The 17,950-nt window shown below is 45.3% G+C and overlaps 1 protein-coding gene across 1 annotated transcript; it reads right to left on the bottom strand.

Moving 5' to 3' along the window:
- Nucleotides 1-2,341: 2,341 nt before the first annotated feature.
- GNAT1 (G protein subunit alpha transducin 1) lies at nucleotides 2,342-17,168 on the bottom strand. Its single transcript, XM_063123364.1, has 8 exons — nucleotides 17,063-17,168; nucleotides 14,004-14,046; nucleotides 11,884-12,025; nucleotides 11,155-11,312; nucleotides 10,113-10,241; nucleotides 5,266-5,395; nucleotides 3,892-4,045; nucleotides 2,342-2,532 (listed from the first exon to the last, which is right to left on the bottom strand). Exons 1-8 carry the CDS (start codon nucleotides 17,166-17,168, stop codon nucleotides 2,342-2,344), a joined length of 1,053 nt encoding a protein of 350 aa, XP_062979434.1.
- Nucleotides 17,169-17,950: the final 782 nt, after the last annotated feature.

Raw genomic sequence — 17,950 nt, 5'->3', positions numbered from 1 at the left:
AGGTTATTGTGTGCTTCCCACATTGTCCAGTCAAGATGTATAACCTCAAATTTCTGTTGTATTATGTGAGTGTTCGTATACATCTTGACCTATAGCCATACAGTCTCTGAATGGCAAATGTAGCTACTGATCAGACAATGTGTGAAATACCATATTGGTTCTGTGTTCTGCGTATTCCATGACATCATTGAGCGACTGTGTACAACTGGCAAAATCCACTTGCTGGTGTTGTTCCTGCACATTTCCCATAAGGTTAGTGCGCACAATCACCATTTTAATGTGCACTCTCTATTCAGATAGCTGTTGCATGGATTCACCCAAAGAAAGCACTTTAGGACAGAAATTCCTGGTTGATCCATTGTTACAGCAGTAAGCTAATTAGGACCACAGATAGTAGGCCAGGTTTTCAGCCTTGTGATTTTGAGTATATTGGTGGATGGCTTCAGCACAGTTTAAACTCTTCTTCCATGTTGAAGCCCAGCTGGAGTACTGAAATCATGCCAATAGCTGGTAGCTATCTCAGGCTCTTGGGAGTGCTGGGTCTAGAGATTAAGAATATTCTAATTTAAAATATAGTTCTAGCTGCAGAAAAAGTATGTGATACAAGTCCTAGCAACAAGCAGATAAATTTGAACCCCTTGCTAATTGGTTATAGCTTATTTTTAAAGTGGGTCCTATGTGATAGTTTGGGATCAGTGTGTTTGTACACAAATCAGTGCTGTCACACTTGTGTGTGGAAATCCCCAGGTGAAAGAAGATCTCCATTGGAGAAAATCATACAGAGAAAATGCTTTACCTGGCAAGAAATAAAACCCAAATCTTTTCTCATGGACAGTTCTTGGATTTCTACTATCGCTTCGACTGGAGTTTGGTTTCTAAACTTTTTTCCGGAGAAGTGTTCTAAATATAACTTGGATTGCAGAAATATCAGAATCGCTTCATCTCCTGGCAAAACTACAGTGTCCTGTGGCGGGTACTTGATAGGGTTCCAGCATTCTAGGCCCAACTTTTATAATTGCCTAGCATGTGCCTATTATTCCGCATGCATGAAGGAGAAAACCAGAGCAACCAAGGTGTGCGATGGTACAAGAAAAAGAAAAAGGTTGGTTAAAAATGGCAGGACTCTGCAAGCAAGCCCACGATGAGAGGAAAGGGTCCTGTCTTTCTCACCACAGAGGAACAGCTGTGGCTTAGGTAGAAAGAGAGATTCCAGAACAAAGCACTTGTCTGCTTTTCCTGCTGAACATAAGTATTAAGGAAGAGGTAGAGATTAAAACTCCCCCTAGGCATAGTTTGGAGGGCGTCTTATAGCAGTCTTACCCTCCCAGCTTCAAAAGGTGAAATAAATGCCCATGATGGGATGGATCGTCCTTTTACTTGTAATCTGTAGCTGGCTCATAAGAGGAGGGAACTCCTTTCTCATAGGTGTGGGTCACTACTCCAGGCAGCACCAGTTTATGAGAATGAATTGCATCCACCCAGGTAAGGGGGCTGATCCCCTTTCACACTGCTGAATTGGCAAAGCTGCTTTTCATCAGGAGGAGCAGGGATACCTGTGTAGAGAGAGGCAGTGTGTTACAAAGTGAGGAACTCAAATCCTGCTTAATAATTGGTGTGTGTGTGTGTGTGTGTTTCCTGAAGATCTCCTTTGGCCTAACCCCTTCCACCTTCCTCAGTGCCTACACCTCCTGTGAACGTAAGCACTCAGATGGACCAGACCAAGCACCTATCTAATCCAGCATCCTGCTTCCCACAGTGGCCAATACCTCAGGGAAGCCCACAAGCCAGGCTTGAAGGCACTAGCCCACTGCTGCCGTTAATAGAACATGCCAGCTGAGATTATTTGTCAATCAAGCCCAAAGGTGGGCAACACATCCTCTTAAGTGTTTTGGCCTACAACTCCCATCAGTCCTAGCCAGTGTAGCCAATGGCAAGTGATGATGGTAGGCCAAAACATCTGGAGGACCAACAGTTGCCCAATCCACCTATTCTGACTGGCAACATCTCTCCGGGGTCTCAGGCAGGCGTCTTTCACATCACCTATTACCTAACTGGTGGAGATGCCAGGGAATTGCCACCTGTCACCTTCTGCATGCATAGCATGTGCTCACCTTCCTCCTCCCATGGCTCAGCAGCAGTCCCAAGATGCCAAGAGGTTGCCTTGTTCTACTACAGAGGGCTGCTTTACCTCTCTTTGCAGAATCTACTAATAAAACAGCCTCTCCAAACATTTATACCAGGAAAGTGGGACAATACTGGCAGCCTTGTGTCATTTATTCCAGGTCTCCCCCTATCCCACCTGTGTGGAGTTGCCCAGGTTACGAAACACAAGCACCTGCAGTCAGAAGAGTCCGCAGTCCTTCAGGTTCTCCTTGATGATGATGTCAGTGACGGCATCAAAGACAAACTTGACATTCTGCGTGTCGGTGGCACAGGTCATGTGTGAGTAGATTTCCTTCACATCCCGTTTCATGTTCAGCTCCAGGAATTGCAGCTTGATATAGGCGCCTGCATCCTCGTAAGTGTTGGGTCCTACAGAGGCAGGAATGGTATCAAGGAGCACTTCGGGACCAACGAGACTTTCTGATTCTACATTTAATACCATATGTCCATCCATATATGAGGCAGACTGACAGGAACCAGGCTTCTTGAGTGGGGAGGGCTCTGATACAGTAAGGGCCAGGAGGTCGCTGCCCTGACACCAAACTGGACTCCCAACTGGACTTCAGGCACCGAAGAAATCATTCCAGTTTCTACCAGGCAGAACTGCCAAACACAGCAGCTGCCTTCTATTTGCAACACCCCAAGGCTCCTTTTCACCAAAATAAAAATGATGACAGGAGATGGTTGCATGTGTCTGCTGTATACCATTGCGCATACCATATCTGAAGTGCCTCCACTTAGCAGGAGGAGGAAGAAAGGCCATTTTGAAGACTAAAAATGCAAAGAAGTAGGCACATGTACAAGCCAGGAGCACAAAACAGCTGCAGCAGCAACAACCCCTCCCTGGAAGAGATCTGGAGATGCTGAATTCTGGTTTACGTGGCAGAAGAAAAGTACGTACTGTTTCACAGAGCGCTGACACCCCCTAGTGTTATGTCCCTCAAAGCATGTTTGTTATAAAAGCAGCATTTTTGTCACAAAAGTAGTGCCACCTTCTCACTGCAAGATATATTCATTGATTAGCGTTATAGAGCAAAGACAGCACCCTTGTTCCTCTTTGCTAAGGGTGCTAATAATAAAGTCCATCTATTTTCTCCATGCAATAAACGTTTGTGGCAGAACAAAGCAGACACACAGAGAAACCTTCCACCAGGAGAACAAAGGCCTAAGTCTTCCAGCCGCCCTCTCCACCCTCCAAATCACATGATCTGCAGCATCTATCCATGCAAATATAGGTGTAATTACAGCGGAGCCCATGAATTCCCACAGGCCTAGGCACATTACAAACATGAGGATATGTTTAGCATATCTTTCTTGGGTACTAACAGCATAGTAATATCTGGCCCCATAAGGAAGCAATTGGGAGCCCTTGCAGGGATGAAGGAAGAGTGACAAGCTGTTTCGTTACATTGCAGCCCTCTTCCAGTGCCACCAACTTCTATACAGCCACTGCTCATTTATTTAATTCATCTCAATATATGCAACTTTCCATTTGCTTCCTTGATGCTCATGTAATGAAATTCTAGGCTGTTTCAAAACCAGCCAACCTTCTATTCTTCCTGAAACGTATTTTCTGTTGTTGTTTTAAAAAACCCCGAGACATCTACCTTCCCTCTTTCTGCCGCCTACCATGCAATTTCTACGTTCCTGTTCACTGTCACATTGGCCATAGGATGTTAACTTCAGCTGTATCCACACAAGTGTGCATTTTGCATGCTGGGAACTCACCATCATAATCTGGAAAGCAAATGCTAAGATGGGCTTTCTTGATCTTCTCCTGGAAAACATCTTTCTTGTTGAGGAAAAGAACAATGGAGGTGGTGGCGAAGTACCGGTGGTTGCAGATACTGTTGAAGAGGTGCAGGCTCTCATGCATGCGATTCTGGGAAGGGAAGCACGGCCGAAAGGCCAGTTTCAGGAGGTGAAAATATATCCACACAAGCCTTTCTTACAGAGCTCTTCAAAGCACAGGAGTGACACTCCATACTGAATCCAACAACGGTACCCTAGTTCTCTCTAGGTAGTTTCACCTCTGCTGTGGTCAAACTCCTAGGAGAAAGTCGGATCGGAAAGGGTTCCTCCATTTTAACTGCTGAGATCATAGGGTAACCCCATAATTATTTCTTTAGTGAATTGCAGTAAACTCCCAGCTGTGCATTACACACAACTTGCAGAGTGGCATTAACCCATAATATTGTGAGCTGCTTTTCTGCAGCCGTCTCCTTTGTGAAAGCCAAGCCTCAGTCCTTACAACCAAAAACATACTGCTGATTAGAGTACCTTTTAAAACCTTGCTCTACATAGCTAGAAAGGCACAGCAGAAATTATAATTGCCCTACTGATGGTAATAAGTTAGGAAGACATTTATCCACTGAATCATATCTATGCAACAAGCTATGGTCAACAGCCTGGAGAAGAGAAGATTGAGGGGAGACCTGATAGCACTCTTCAAATACTTGAAAGGTTGTCACACAGAGGAGAGCCAGGATTTCTTCTCGATCCTCCCAGGGTGCAGGACACGGAATAACGGGCTCAAGTTAGAGGAAGCCAGATTCCAGCTGGACATCATGAAAAACTTCCCGACTGTAAGAGCAGTACGACAACGGAACCAATTGCCTAGGGAGGTTGTGGGCTCTCCCACACTAGAGGCATTCAAGATGCAGCTGGACAATCCTCTGTCAGGTTTGCTTTAAGGTAGATTCTTGCATTGAGCAGGGGGTTGGACTCAATGGCCTTATAGGGCTCCTTCCAACTCTACTATTCTATGATTCTAACATCTCATGTTAAATCTCCTTAAAACAGCTACCATGTCACATGGCACAGCCAGGCCTGTGTTTGCACTACTTAATTAATATGTGTGTATTACCCAATGTTTTTCGTTCTCCCCTCCCCTCTTTTTATCCTCACAACAACCCTTTGAGGTAGGTTTGGCAGAGAGAACATTACTGTCCCAAGCTCACCCAGTGAACTTCATGGCTAAGTGGGAATTTCAACCAGGCTCTCCCCAGTCACAGGCCAATACTAACTAATACACCAGACTGGTCTTAACATTCATTTACAAATCCCGACAGCTAACGTCTCAAAGGCCAGAGGATAACTTACCACTTCGTCATCCTCCACCAGAACCATGTCGTAGGCGCTGAGGGCAGCGATGAAGATGATGCAAGTGACTCCTTCAAAACAATGGATCCACTTCTTGCGTTCTGAGCGCTGGCCCCCCACGTCAAACATCCTGCCAGGAAGTTTAGAGAGGCCCCTCTGAACAGCCGTGCTCAGTGGGGCCCCCTCCCCCACTGCATTACTGCAGAGCTAGAGAAGTGACCCACAAAGACCTCAAACGTGGTGTTTAATATGGATGAGAAGGACAAACATCCCATCAAATTGGGCCGACAAGCATTTATTTCTCCACAGGAGTCTTATTCCCGTTTTGCTTTATGCCTAGGGCTGTGCTAGATAATCTATGGCATGAATAATAGGGAAGCCATATGTAAATCTTGTACACTTTTATCCCATCTTTCCTCTGGTTCAAGGTAGTGCACATAGTTCTCACATATGAACACACACACACACACTCATTTTATTCTCACAACAACATTCGGCTACTGGGTAGTATAAAAATGCAATAAATAAATAAATAGTGAGATCGCTTAGCTGGCAGACAGTGACTGGCTCAAGGTCGCCCAGTGAGCTTCATGGCTGAATGAAGACTTGAACCCGAGTCTCCTCAGTCCCAATCCAACTCTTTAACCACTACACCACAGTGGTGTGCCTAAACAGGTGGGTGCTTTCTTCTACCCCTTTATTATCCCTCAGCCTACATTGTACAGTGAGGAAAGAGAGATAGAAACGGTATCCGTGTAAAAGCCCTTCCTAACTCCCCAACCCCACACTCTCATTCCTTCCCCAGAGGGAATTATCCATGGAAACCATTACGAAACAACTTGGTTTTCATGGGGGTGGGGTGGGGGTAGAACCCCTTTGTTGACTGATAAACCTAGCGCTGAATGAGCCTCTTTGCAACATCTAGCAATAATAAGAGAGCAGCAGCAGCAGCTTCGTAGTGAACCAAACATTTGGCAGATAGTACTTGTTTGAGAAGCCAAGAATGAACTAGGAACTACCAGGCACAGGGGTTGATGCCAGAAGCTTGAATTGCAGCTTCCTGAACCACACATTCTGTACCAAGGAGTATAGTAGCCCTGACAAGCAAGTGCTAGGTATCTTATAGACTATTTTTGCCATCTTACCAGTCTATAACATACCTGGTTGGTACAACACAAACAAAAGTCTAGTGTGGGTTAATTTACCTGAGGTGGCTATTTAGCATGGCATGGGTTAGACAACCCTCAATTAACTCATGGCTTATTTCAAGTTTATTTGATGGTTGTCTAATTTCAAACAACCCTTGCTGCCTGGGTTTGCATGATCCAACAAGCCACAGCAAGGCAAGCACTTGCAGGCACCATGCAAAAATGGCACCCCTGGCCACTGGCCACAACACATCAGCTCCCACAGGTAGATTAAGCCACGGTGGTCTATCATGTTGTGTTAACCAGTTGACTCCATGGACAGTGGCTTCCAGTGGAGGTACCATAAGCCTAAAGACAAACACTCTGTAAAAGATTAAGGACAGATAAAAGGAAGCATTTCATCACATAGCACATAATTAGGCTATGGAATTAGGTAACACAAAATATAGTGATGGCTACCAATTTGGATGGCTTTTTAAGGGGGTTAGGCAAAATCCTGGAGGAGAAGGCTATCAATGGCTACTAGTCCTAATGGCTATATGCTACCTCCAGTATCAGAGGCAGTATGCTCATGTACACCAGTTAGTGGGGAACATGGGTGGGAGGGTTCTGTTGCACTCATGTCCTGCTTGGCTGAGATGGTACATGGACATTCCAGCTGCTCAGGAACTAAGTATGTCTGAATGTTTGAAGTCTAGCTTCTATGACGGAAAGTAAAGAAGTCAGTTTGACTGGGATTAAAACCTCATACAGGCCCTAGGGAAAGGAGAACTCGTTTTTCATGGGAGAGTTATGAGTGCAAGACATCCCAGAGAAGTAGAGAAGCAAAGAAATAGTGAACCCAGAGGAAAGGTGGCTGAAGGGAGTGTACAAACCAGAAAACAGACTGAGGAATTTGAGGGAAGGGTAGATGAAGGAAATTAAGGCATGAAGATGAGCTGCTTACTGTTGTGAAGCGTGGGAGCCAGAAGTAGTCTGGCAAGAAACAGAATTACTAGAAAAGTAGGATACAGTAGGCAGTGATGGGACAAGATGGGAATAAGAAAATGGGTGGTGAGACATGGGGGGAAACAGCAGCATGTAGGGTCTGGGGCAGAAACAGTTGTGCACTGCAGGGAGGAAGGAAGTGGACTGTTGGAGTACTAGGAATTGGGTCCAAGTGCAGTACGCAGGGTTGATGTACTTTGAAAATAGCTACTTGTGGCAACTACTACCACTACAGCCTTGTGCACTGGCAACCCTAATGGGGCAATAAGAGCCCAAAGGAGTGAATGGGAGGCATGGGGGCTAAATGTCACACAATGATTTGAATTAACCTTCCCATTCTTTGGCTGCATGCTTCCACAATAGTCCAGAATTGTTGCTCTGGATGCCACTGCCACACTGGAATGTACCAGTGTTGGGTGCGTTGTAAAATCGGGGTGCATTGTAAAATTGTGCTGCTTTGAGATGTGAGAACATGCAGCCCCAGGATAGATGTACTGTATATAGGAAAGGATGAGACTCCTGTTGGATAAAAGCCAGAGAAAGATAGATTAGCAGGAAAGGAGTGGTTAATGAGGAGGTCACTGTTTGGGGATGGGCAGAGCTCATCCACTTTGCTTTTAGGCAAAAGAAACGACAAAACCTCCTTCATGGATCAGAGTGCTGCCATTTTCATGGTGCATCCTTAGGGGGCACTAAATCCTCACAAACAGAAATTGAATATATATCTCCACCAAGGAAGTATCAGGTACATGAGCTCCCTGATAGATACACACATGAAATTTGGGAGTATATAAGGACTTGTCCTGTCTTCCGTTGCTGTTTATCCCATACTAGCCTAATAGATATATTGCAGCTCTGTCCATTAGCCCATTAGTCATGATTAGGGATGGGCGAATCGGTCAAGCTTGATTTTGCTCAGGTTCTCCTTTTTCCACTGCTAAGCTCATTCTACCCCATTTCCACATTAGGTTATGATTTTATTTTTGGGTCATATGAAAACTCATACCCATTTTCTAAACTATGCCCATTTTTAATGCATCTTTTCCAGACGTAAGGACTGGTGCCTTGATTTCTCAGGGCAACTGCGTGACTAGTTCCCAAGATAAATTGTGCTGTGCTGCAACTTACTTTGGGTTGCGACATCACAATGTACTGCATTTTCCGTGCCCCTGCTCCTCATCAGGATGGAGAAACATGTTTTAACATCACAGCATGAGGTAAATTATTCAGAAGTTTACTGTGATATTGTATTACGTATGTATTTTAACTGTGGTTTTGACTGTTTTGTAAACCACTTAGAGATTTTATTATATTGTGGAATATAAGTACTATGCATAAATGAATAGTTAAGAGAGGGGTAATGGAAGAGAGGGGTAAAGGAAAGCTAGATATGCAGCCACCACTTCTGGCAGCAGCCACATATTTAGACTGCAACCTCAATACACACTTACCTGGGGTGAAATCCCTTTTAAAACCCCAGGACTTACTTCTGACTGAGTAGCTATGCATAGCACTGCACTGATAGCGTACTGTCTAGTTTGCACCTCAGTAAGTCTTTGTCAGCTGCAACTGACCAAGTTGGACCTGAGCCACAAAAGCTGATATAATATATTTGTTAATGTCTGGGGTTAACAGGACTTTTTATTGTTTTCCCTTCCCTAATGAGATCCCTTTCCTAAACAGGACTAGGGTTGTTGATTCCCGAGACGACTCCTGTGTTTTGAATTAGAACAGTGGAACCACTGACATTTCCAAATGTGTGGCTCTCCCCATCACAATGCATCAGAGATAGGAGAAGCAGCCCCTATCAAACTTTACACAATGGGGCAGCTTTTGAAGAAATCCAATCCATCTGCAGATTGCTACTGCATATTCTCCAGGGGCCATTACCTCCAACCGATCTTAGCCAGAGTGTGCCATCCCAGTTTACCAACATTTGCCAACCCTCCCGTTCCTGTTCTTGAGAATGGTCTTCCTAAACATTCCACCTGCCCCCTGGCTCTGAGGCACCCCTTCTCAAAGAAACCATCATTCTCTCCTATTACCTCCCCACCACCTTTCCAACCTGCATAATATCCAATAAAATGCATAATATCCAACACCTTTCCAACCTGCTGTTCTAAAACTTCCTCCCTGGGTTGGTATTTTCCCATGAGGGGAGAAAACACCCATCTATAGTTGGAACAGAAGCTAATTATGTATTTATTTGAAAGTTTAAAAATTCCATTGGATACTGTTAAATTAATGTCCAGGCAGCAAAAGAAAAAAAAGAAAAAGACCTGAGGTGGGGTCAACCAAATTACACCCCTCCACAGACAGGCACACCGTAACACACTAGGCAAAGACAATACCAAGTAGATCACACTACTATTTCCTCTCCCCTCTGCTTTTCCTAAGTGCCCAAAGCCCTCCCCATTCACTATCACTGTAATCCTCATGACAGTACTATAAATAAGCCAATATTATCATAGTACATGTGGAAGGGTGAGGGTGGTGCAAAGGCCAAGAGATTGTGGCGTGCTTAAGATCACCCAGCATGTTTGCGGCTGAACTGAGATTTCTGAGGGTGAATTTTAGCTCATAACTGATGGCTTTTGATCACAATGCTGTAGCAGTTAATCCCGTGCAATAGCTGTCATAGCACGTGTGATCCGCCCTCCTTTGCAATCTTCTTTGTCAGTAGGTTGCCCACCGGCCAAACTCATACGATACCTGAAGTTGAGGTCCTTAAGGGAAAACTGGGTTTCAATGATGCCAGTGGTCTTAACCCTGGAACGGAGAACATCCTGCTCTGTAGGGACATATCCAGGGGCCACCAGCCGTGGCAGGTCACTCAGGTAACTGTGAACATAGAATACAGAATGTGAATTAGCTCTGAGAGTCCCCTGGCCTTCACACAAAAGTCACATTTACAGGGTATGATCCAGCATCAGTGTTGCACAAGCAGAAGGATACTGCTTGCAGAAGAGGACTTCCATGTCCTCTCCTCTCCCTCACTGCAGCCCCCTGCCCCACTTTCTAAATCTGCTCCGGAGGGACGGAAGACCCTCTGGCGAAGATCTGGAGGATGTAGGGGAGGACTGCAGAGGGGAAGAAGATGCAGACGTCCTGTTCTGCCAGCAGTATCCTTCCACTGCGCAATATTGTTGCTGGACCCACGCAACATCCCCACCCCTGTGTTCAAGCGTGTTGCACAATGTATGTGGCTGGTTGTGTGAGCTCCAACAGCTCCAACCCTTCTATCAGAACTGAAGCAGGAGTTGGGTGGCCAGGTAGCGCCAACCTCAGAAAGTAGGCCATAGAACTACAGTGAGCATTCCTCTGCCCCCATGCCCATCCCCAGACATCCAATTCAGCAAAGCTGTAGGCTCCTGCTCCTTCCTGAATCAACGTTCCTGTGTCTGCTTCTTAGCATGGTTTATGGAAGGAGAGGGAGAGCCCTTGCCAGTTGCGGTGGGTGCAAGCAGTGCCTGAGTTCAAGGCTATTCTCCCCTTGCTTTCTACGCTGCTGCATTTGCTTATGGAGCAGGGACATTCCCCGTACTTACACTGAAGGTGGAGGGATGTATGTGTCTAATAGAGTTCCCAAACTTACAACTTTAGAACTGTGGAAAGCGGGAAGGGATGTGTACCTCCACATGCACCCAGTCTCTGCAGTTCTGGATTAAGCCAGGAGTCACTTTGCACTCCCGTAACAATTCCCTCACACAAGCCCTGGATTCTGCCTCACGAGGTACAAACAAAGAGCTCCTACTAGCCAGCCGAGTCATTCAGCTGGTACTCCGAGGCCCTCTCAAAGCAGGCCTGGATGCCCTTGTCCTCCCAGAGTCGACAGATGATGCTGGACATCTCCTTAGGCATGGTGCCCTCTTCAATGGTGTCAGCTAAGTGCAGCAGCTTGCGGGAATCATCCTAGAAATTAGAATTGAGACGGGAGATGAAGCTCAGTGGGATGAGACACCCCCTTTTCAACTCCACTTTTGTCTCCATAACATCGAACGTAAAAGGAAAATCCCTCCTCATACTGGTCTGAGATATTCATGCTTTTTCTCTAGAGCTCTGAGTTCCCCTGGTACCAACCTTTTATTTAGACCAAAGACTACACTGGTTGTCTCACACCTCCATTTATTTTCTTCTCTTTGGGATGCACTGTCTGCAGGTATTCATATGAACCAGTTCTTCCCAGTGAAATATATTCTATGTCTTTTCCAATTAACTGAGCATTTCAATTAACTGCCTCCATTATCTTCTATTAGCCCTTCCCGTTTCATTTCCCTGATGTGTCTGCTTATTTAGATTGGAAGCCTGCAGGCAGAGTTCTGTTGCTTTTATTCCATGTTGTTCTTGTTCTTATTTTGTTATATCGTATAGTATCTTGGGGTTTGTAGGTGTTTATAAAATACTACTACTACTGCTACTATGAGACAAAGGAGAATGAAGATCCAGACCTACTTGGGAAAAATGCTACTCCTCAGTGCCTCACCTGCCTAGCTGTCTCTCCATACTGGATGCTGAGCGTGCCCATGGCTTTCACAATGGCCAACATGGACTGCAAAGTGTTGCTGTAGATAATGGAGGTGAACTCCAAGCACTCCTCTAAGGAGTAACCATCCTGATGGATAATTCTAGGGAAGATAAGAGCAGAAAAATAAATCCAGAGCACTCGCAGGAAGGCTGTGGTTGCCCCTGGACACAGTCAGGGCTTGAGTCGGCAGCAAGTCTTGAGCTGCTGATCTGAAGAAGGTCAGGTAGGAATTGGGCCTGGGCACCAGGTCTGGCCAAGGGAGGGAACAGCAGGAAGGCCAGCCAAGGGACGCCTCCTTGCTCCAATAGGCCAGGGCAGGTCAGATATTCCCTGACAGCTATAAATCTTCTGGATCAGGCTTGCTTGCTGGTTTGAGCAACCAAGAGGCCTGCTCTTGCCCTGGATTACGCTGGAGCCAGAGCTGCTGGCAGACACTTTGCTTGGGTTCATAGCAGATGTTGGCCCCCTTCTTACTCAATGACCCAGTTCAGATGACACCCTAAGCCACTGTGGTTAAGCATTTTGAGCTAAACGCTATGGCTTACTGTGTCATGTGAGCCATGACTTAGCAGGCTTGTTCAGACAACACGCAAAACCATGGTTAGGCCACTGACCCTTTTGCAGCAAATGGTTAGTGAGCGTGTTTAACCAGGGTTATGTAGCCACCATGGTTAGGAATGGAATAAACAATATGCTAAATAATGGTTCCCGTTACATGCTAAGCCATAATGTTTAGCTCAAAATGCTTTGCCACCGTGGTTTAGCATGTTGTCTGAACAGGGTCAGCATGTTGTGTGAACCATTCCTAACCATGGTGGCTATATAATCATGGTTTAAACACACTTACTAACCATTTGCTGCAAAAGGGCTAGCAGCCTAATCATAGCTTAGTGTGTTGTCTGAACAGCCCCCCCTCTCATGTGTGTATATAGCAACGTCTGAACCACATGCCTAATCCAGCCCATGGAGTTGCCCATGAAGCCCACAGAGCCTCCCAGGATTCTTTTTTGGGGTGGGGGCTTGACCTCCAAGCCCTGTCCCCTCAAAGAATCTCCACTGCTATCTCTGATCTGTGTTCAGAGATCAGAGCTAACATTGGGGATTCCTCCAGGGAGAATGACACCCACTGGTGTTATTTGGCCAGCAAAAGATTGGTTGGTTGGTCATCCAGCCTCCCACCCAATTTTGGTTGACCTTCCCTGGTTTAGCAATACTGTTTAGTTAGGTGAGCATCATACAATTCCACCGCTATGAGGTAGCAAACACTTCTGGGATACTCTCAAAGTACTGCTGGAAGTGCTGCTGAATTCTCAGCCAGCAACTAGCTTCCCTCCTCCCACCCTCCTTTCTCAAACTCTCTGGGAAATTATCTGCTGTGGAGACAAGTGATGAACTAAGAAAACCAGCCAGAGGCTCAGCTTTTCCTGCATGTTCTCCCTCTGTTTTTCTTTGGGCCTATTGGCAGGGTTGCTTTCAGAATTCTCAACAGAGTCTGTGTGTTCCCTCTACAGCCAGCTGCAATCAGCTAGCTCCCTGGTGAATGTACTTGTGTGATACAGGTAATTGCAAATGGGTTGGTCACATAAACGTCTTGGGGTTGGATCTAGGATCTGCCCTTCTCAAGAGGAAGGGACTTTCAGTGAGAGAAAGAACATGAAACGTTCCTCCCACCCCACAGCTCATCCCATTCAGCACCTCCTCCCGACTCTCTAACTTTTCAGGGGGCTGCTGTAAGAAGGAGGGGGGCAGAGAAGGCCACTTCTACCAACACAGCTGATCTAGCTTAAATCTGGATCCAAGCCTTTGCCTTTTTAGGTGTACACTTAAAACATCTTGGGTATGCACCTAGAATCGTAACGTGTGAAGCAGCCCTGGAATAAATGGAACACCATGGTTGTTGTATGTATGAGGACCAATAATTCATGCTCCTGAATTATTGGTCTCTTCTAGATAAAAATGCAATATGATATGTTTTAATAGCACTTGGTATATTAAGGAATTCCTGTTAGTATAGTTTCACCATCACTCCTTAAGAGTTGCTGTAGGGAAATGCAAGGAATTTGTGTACAAACACTTACTTCATTTGCTTGACAATGGTGCTTTTACCCGATTCTCCAGCTCCTGGTGGAATAAAAATGGAAAGAAAAATAATAACCTGTATTTGTCCCCAAAAAACCCTAGTTCCATCTATGCAAGAAATCCACAGCAAGTGATCAGTGGGGAGATTAATAGAAATCAATTACTAACTCACGCTTACAAAATCTAACATTACACACTATCAAATATGTTTGGTCTACATGCTTTCGTTTCCTTTACTTCCAACAGGAATTAAGACACGGCTATCGCCCATTGCTACAGCACAGATATTGAACACAGAAACTTCCAAGTTCGGTTCAGCTGGAGAAGGCTTTGACCCAAGACTCAGACAGGGGTTTAGGTGGGCAGAATAAAGCAACTCCTTAAGTGCTCTAATCTTAATTAAATTAAAGTACTAATTTATGCATTAATTTCAAGTACTCCAGATCTTCACACAAAATATTGCAATTCTTTATCTATCAAGATCTATTTCGTTGACACTATCGGATCTTACCTACCATATTGTGCTGTTTCTACACTGATCAGATCAGCATGAGGCCTACAGTGCAACAGAATGAGGTGGTAGAGTGGACTGTACTACTTCAAATTGCAAGTAAGGGATCATGTTTTCAATGCTCCCTTGCACAAAACAACCCCCTCCCCACTATAGAACTGGGACAGTATATGCAGCAGGCTAAGCGGAAATATTATATGTATATAGGCAAGCATTTTAAAATGGCACACACACACACTTGTACTATGAAGTGGCACATTCTACTCAACCACCTCATTCTGCTATGTTATGCTGAATGCTGCAAAGTATTAGTTTTTCACTGTGCATTTGAAAATGGTGTTAGGATACGGAAGAAGTTTGGCAAGACTTGAGTTTCGAGACCAAAACACAACTCAGTTCTCTTGCAAGTTAAAATAATTAACATTAAGAAAGTAAATTTTGAAACGGTCTTAGAATTTATACATTTAAAACACACATTCCTGAACCGCTGCAGTTTATTTTAATAGCTTTAAATATGGAATCATTAAGTGTTTAATACGTGTTGAGAATGAATTTAAAAATAGAGCACCAGACCTAGTGTTACAGCAGAGGAGGGGACTTCAAACTGGAAAGAAGACTTAAATCTAGTGTTGCCAATTTTTCAATCAGCCACTGCCCTTAGATTTTTCAGACTTTGGCAGGTGTTGAGAGGCAGGGTGTATGGTGTGGTAGAAGGAACAAAAAGAAAGAAAGAGAAAGACAGACAGACACTTTTCCATATGTGGTGAAAGAAGGCACCTCTCTGTCTTTTATCATCATAAGAGGCCAACCTTGTTTACTTGCACTGGGGGCATGTTGGCTCTCTGTGTGATCTAATTTAAAACACATCTCTTGCCTTTCTTTCCTGACCTACCCCAAGGGCTGACACTGAAATATAATGAGCTTCTCCCTAGACATGGCTCCGGCAAGTGAGCTGTGGAGGATTACCTGGCCCCAAAGGCTTTGGGGTAAGATGGTTTAAGGGTTGCTCAATTTCATGGCAGAGATAAGGAGAACTGGGCCATGGACAGCTTAGCTGCAGTGCTGCACAGAAAAGGGACAGTGCAGCCACCCAAAGCTATGGAGACACCACAGATGAGGCGAGAAAACTGGGGACGGCTGCCTCTTTCCCTGAGCAGGGCATTCCAGACTTCGTTTGCTTATGACTGGGGGGGGGGGGGACTCTATAGTGATGTTGGGAAAGGGAGCAGAGCTGTTGTGATCATGCCCTACACAACCAATGGCAATGTTCTTCAGTATTCCAGGACACAGTGGCTGAAAAGCATAGCAATAGGCTGGTATCAGAAGGCTAAGGTTGAATGAACCAACAACATCTTACTTTTCAGCTGCTCCATAGGTCTTGAAAGAGCTGCTTCGCAAATGCTCACCATTGGTCCAATGTAGAAGCAACGATGAGCCGATGGTCATTTACTTCCATGACTGTCTGGCTCTTGCCCCTCACCACTCTCCTCTTTTTACATCTCATACACAGCAGTCAGTGTTATGAGGAAACTGGGATTCGGTGCAGTATTAACTCTAGGCAAGCAGCCCCTTGGCAGAGATATATCATAGCCACAGATGTCAACTCAGCAAGCCTCATGCTAGACAAAGTAGGCATGCCTACTGCCCTCTGGCCACACTGGTCCATAGGAATATAGGAAGCTGCTTTCTACTGAGTAAGACAATTGGCCCATCTAGCCCAGTGTTGTCAACCCTGACAGGCAGCAACTCTACACGGTTTCAGGCAGGATTCTTTCCTAATCCATATCTGGTGATGCCAGAAATTGAAGCCGGGATCCTCTGCCTGCAAAGCATGTCTTCTACCACCTTCCCAATGGTGTGTGCTCCCCTTCAACATCTAATTCTAAGTAGGGTATATAATCTACATTTAGAGCATCTGGGAGTATGCGTAATAGCATCCAGCAGAAATATGTCAGTTTAAACCACTGAGAGAGCAATGAATCATGTAGAATTAAAACAGATAAGCTTCCAAATATCTATGGAAATCAAAGTAAGAAACCCAGACAGCAGTAACTGATATAACATGACATAAGCTTCAATTTCACTGTAACTGAAACTTATGGCATGTTATATGAGAGTCATCAAGATCTCAGGTGATGCAGTTCAAAGATCCTTGTCTCACTTTCTCTATGATGTGCAGGCATTTCTCCCCTTTCTCCAGGCCTCTACAATCTTCATGGGACTGCAGTTAAACACATCGTTTCAGCATCACCTGCTTTCTAACAAGTCCATACAGCCAACTCAGCTTGCATAATCAGATCTCCTAGATCCATTTTGCCTTTAGGGGGAGATAGGTCATAAGAAGGCCTCCCGGGGCAGCATTAGACTGAGGAACTGCAACATTTTGAAATGGAATTACCAGCCCCCTCAGCCAGATGTTCCCCAGACACATCACTGTGCTAGGAAGAAGTGTGTGTGTGTGTGCGTGCATGCAGAGCGGGGTGGGAGAATGAGCCACACACCCCACATGGACAAGTCCTTAGTAGCTTGCTTTAAGGGAGCACTTACCAAGAAGAAGCAGCTTGACTGTCCTGGCATCCTTCTCACCATCCTCCTTCAGCTTTTTCTCTAGCTCCCGGGAGTGTTTTTCCTCTGCACTCGCACCTGCACCCATTGTCTGATTGCTCCTGCCCTTTTTGTTCAGCAAGAGAAGGGAGATCCCCCCAAAAAGCTCCGTGGTCCTCCAGTGCTTTTGTTCTGGATTGGCCTTTTTGTCTAGCCCAGGCTTATTATAGGCGGAGCCTTCCTGGTCTTGTTCCCTTGGGATTCTTCAATATCAACTGCTGCTCCCTCTCCTTTCCAACACCAGTCACTTTCTGGCTTAGGGTAATTTTGCCACTCATGGGAAACAGGTGCTCAGGACTACCCAATGTGAAGCAAGGACAGGTGAACAAGGGCCAGGTACAACACACCCACAGGGCCTCCCCCTTACTCTAATCTGACTTGCTTTGCTCAGCAGCTGCTTAAAGCCATTCTTGAGATAAAGCCCCTCAAATCTCCCTGCATGCTGCACTCAGCAGTTTCCACTTTCCATCTGCTCTTGACCTGGAGAAATACACCTCCCTCCAAGCAATGCCCCATTTTTCCTTCTATGGTATAAGCAAAGAGCCTTGCAGTGATGGGTTTGCAGAAGAGCCCTGTGCTTCAAATTCACACCTGCTTTGGGTGAATTATTTTATCAGAGCACAAAGAGGACAGTTAGCTTAGTTGGGCCAACCCCTCCCTCCCTCCCTCCCAAATGTATCATACAACCCATGATCTGGAGAAAAGGTATGAAATGCAAGGGGCAAACCCCTTCAAGACAGGGAGGCTAATCAAGCGACTAATACCATCACCACTGGGAAACTACTTATAATGTATGTGGTACTCTTTTAATTTGTGTAGAAAAGCATCGTG

Source organism: Elgaria multicarinata, chromosome 3 (genome assembly GCF_023053635.1).
Source record: "Elgaria multicarinata webbii isolate HBS135686 ecotype San Diego chromosome 3, rElgMul1.1.pri, whole genome shotgun sequence".
Classification (NCBI taxonomy): Eukaryota; Metazoa; Chordata; class Lepidosauria; order Squamata; family Anguidae; genus Elgaria; species Elgaria multicarinata.
The sequence above is the reverse complement of the archived record's forward strand: the minus strand, read 5'-3'. Positions and strand labels throughout refer to the sequence as shown.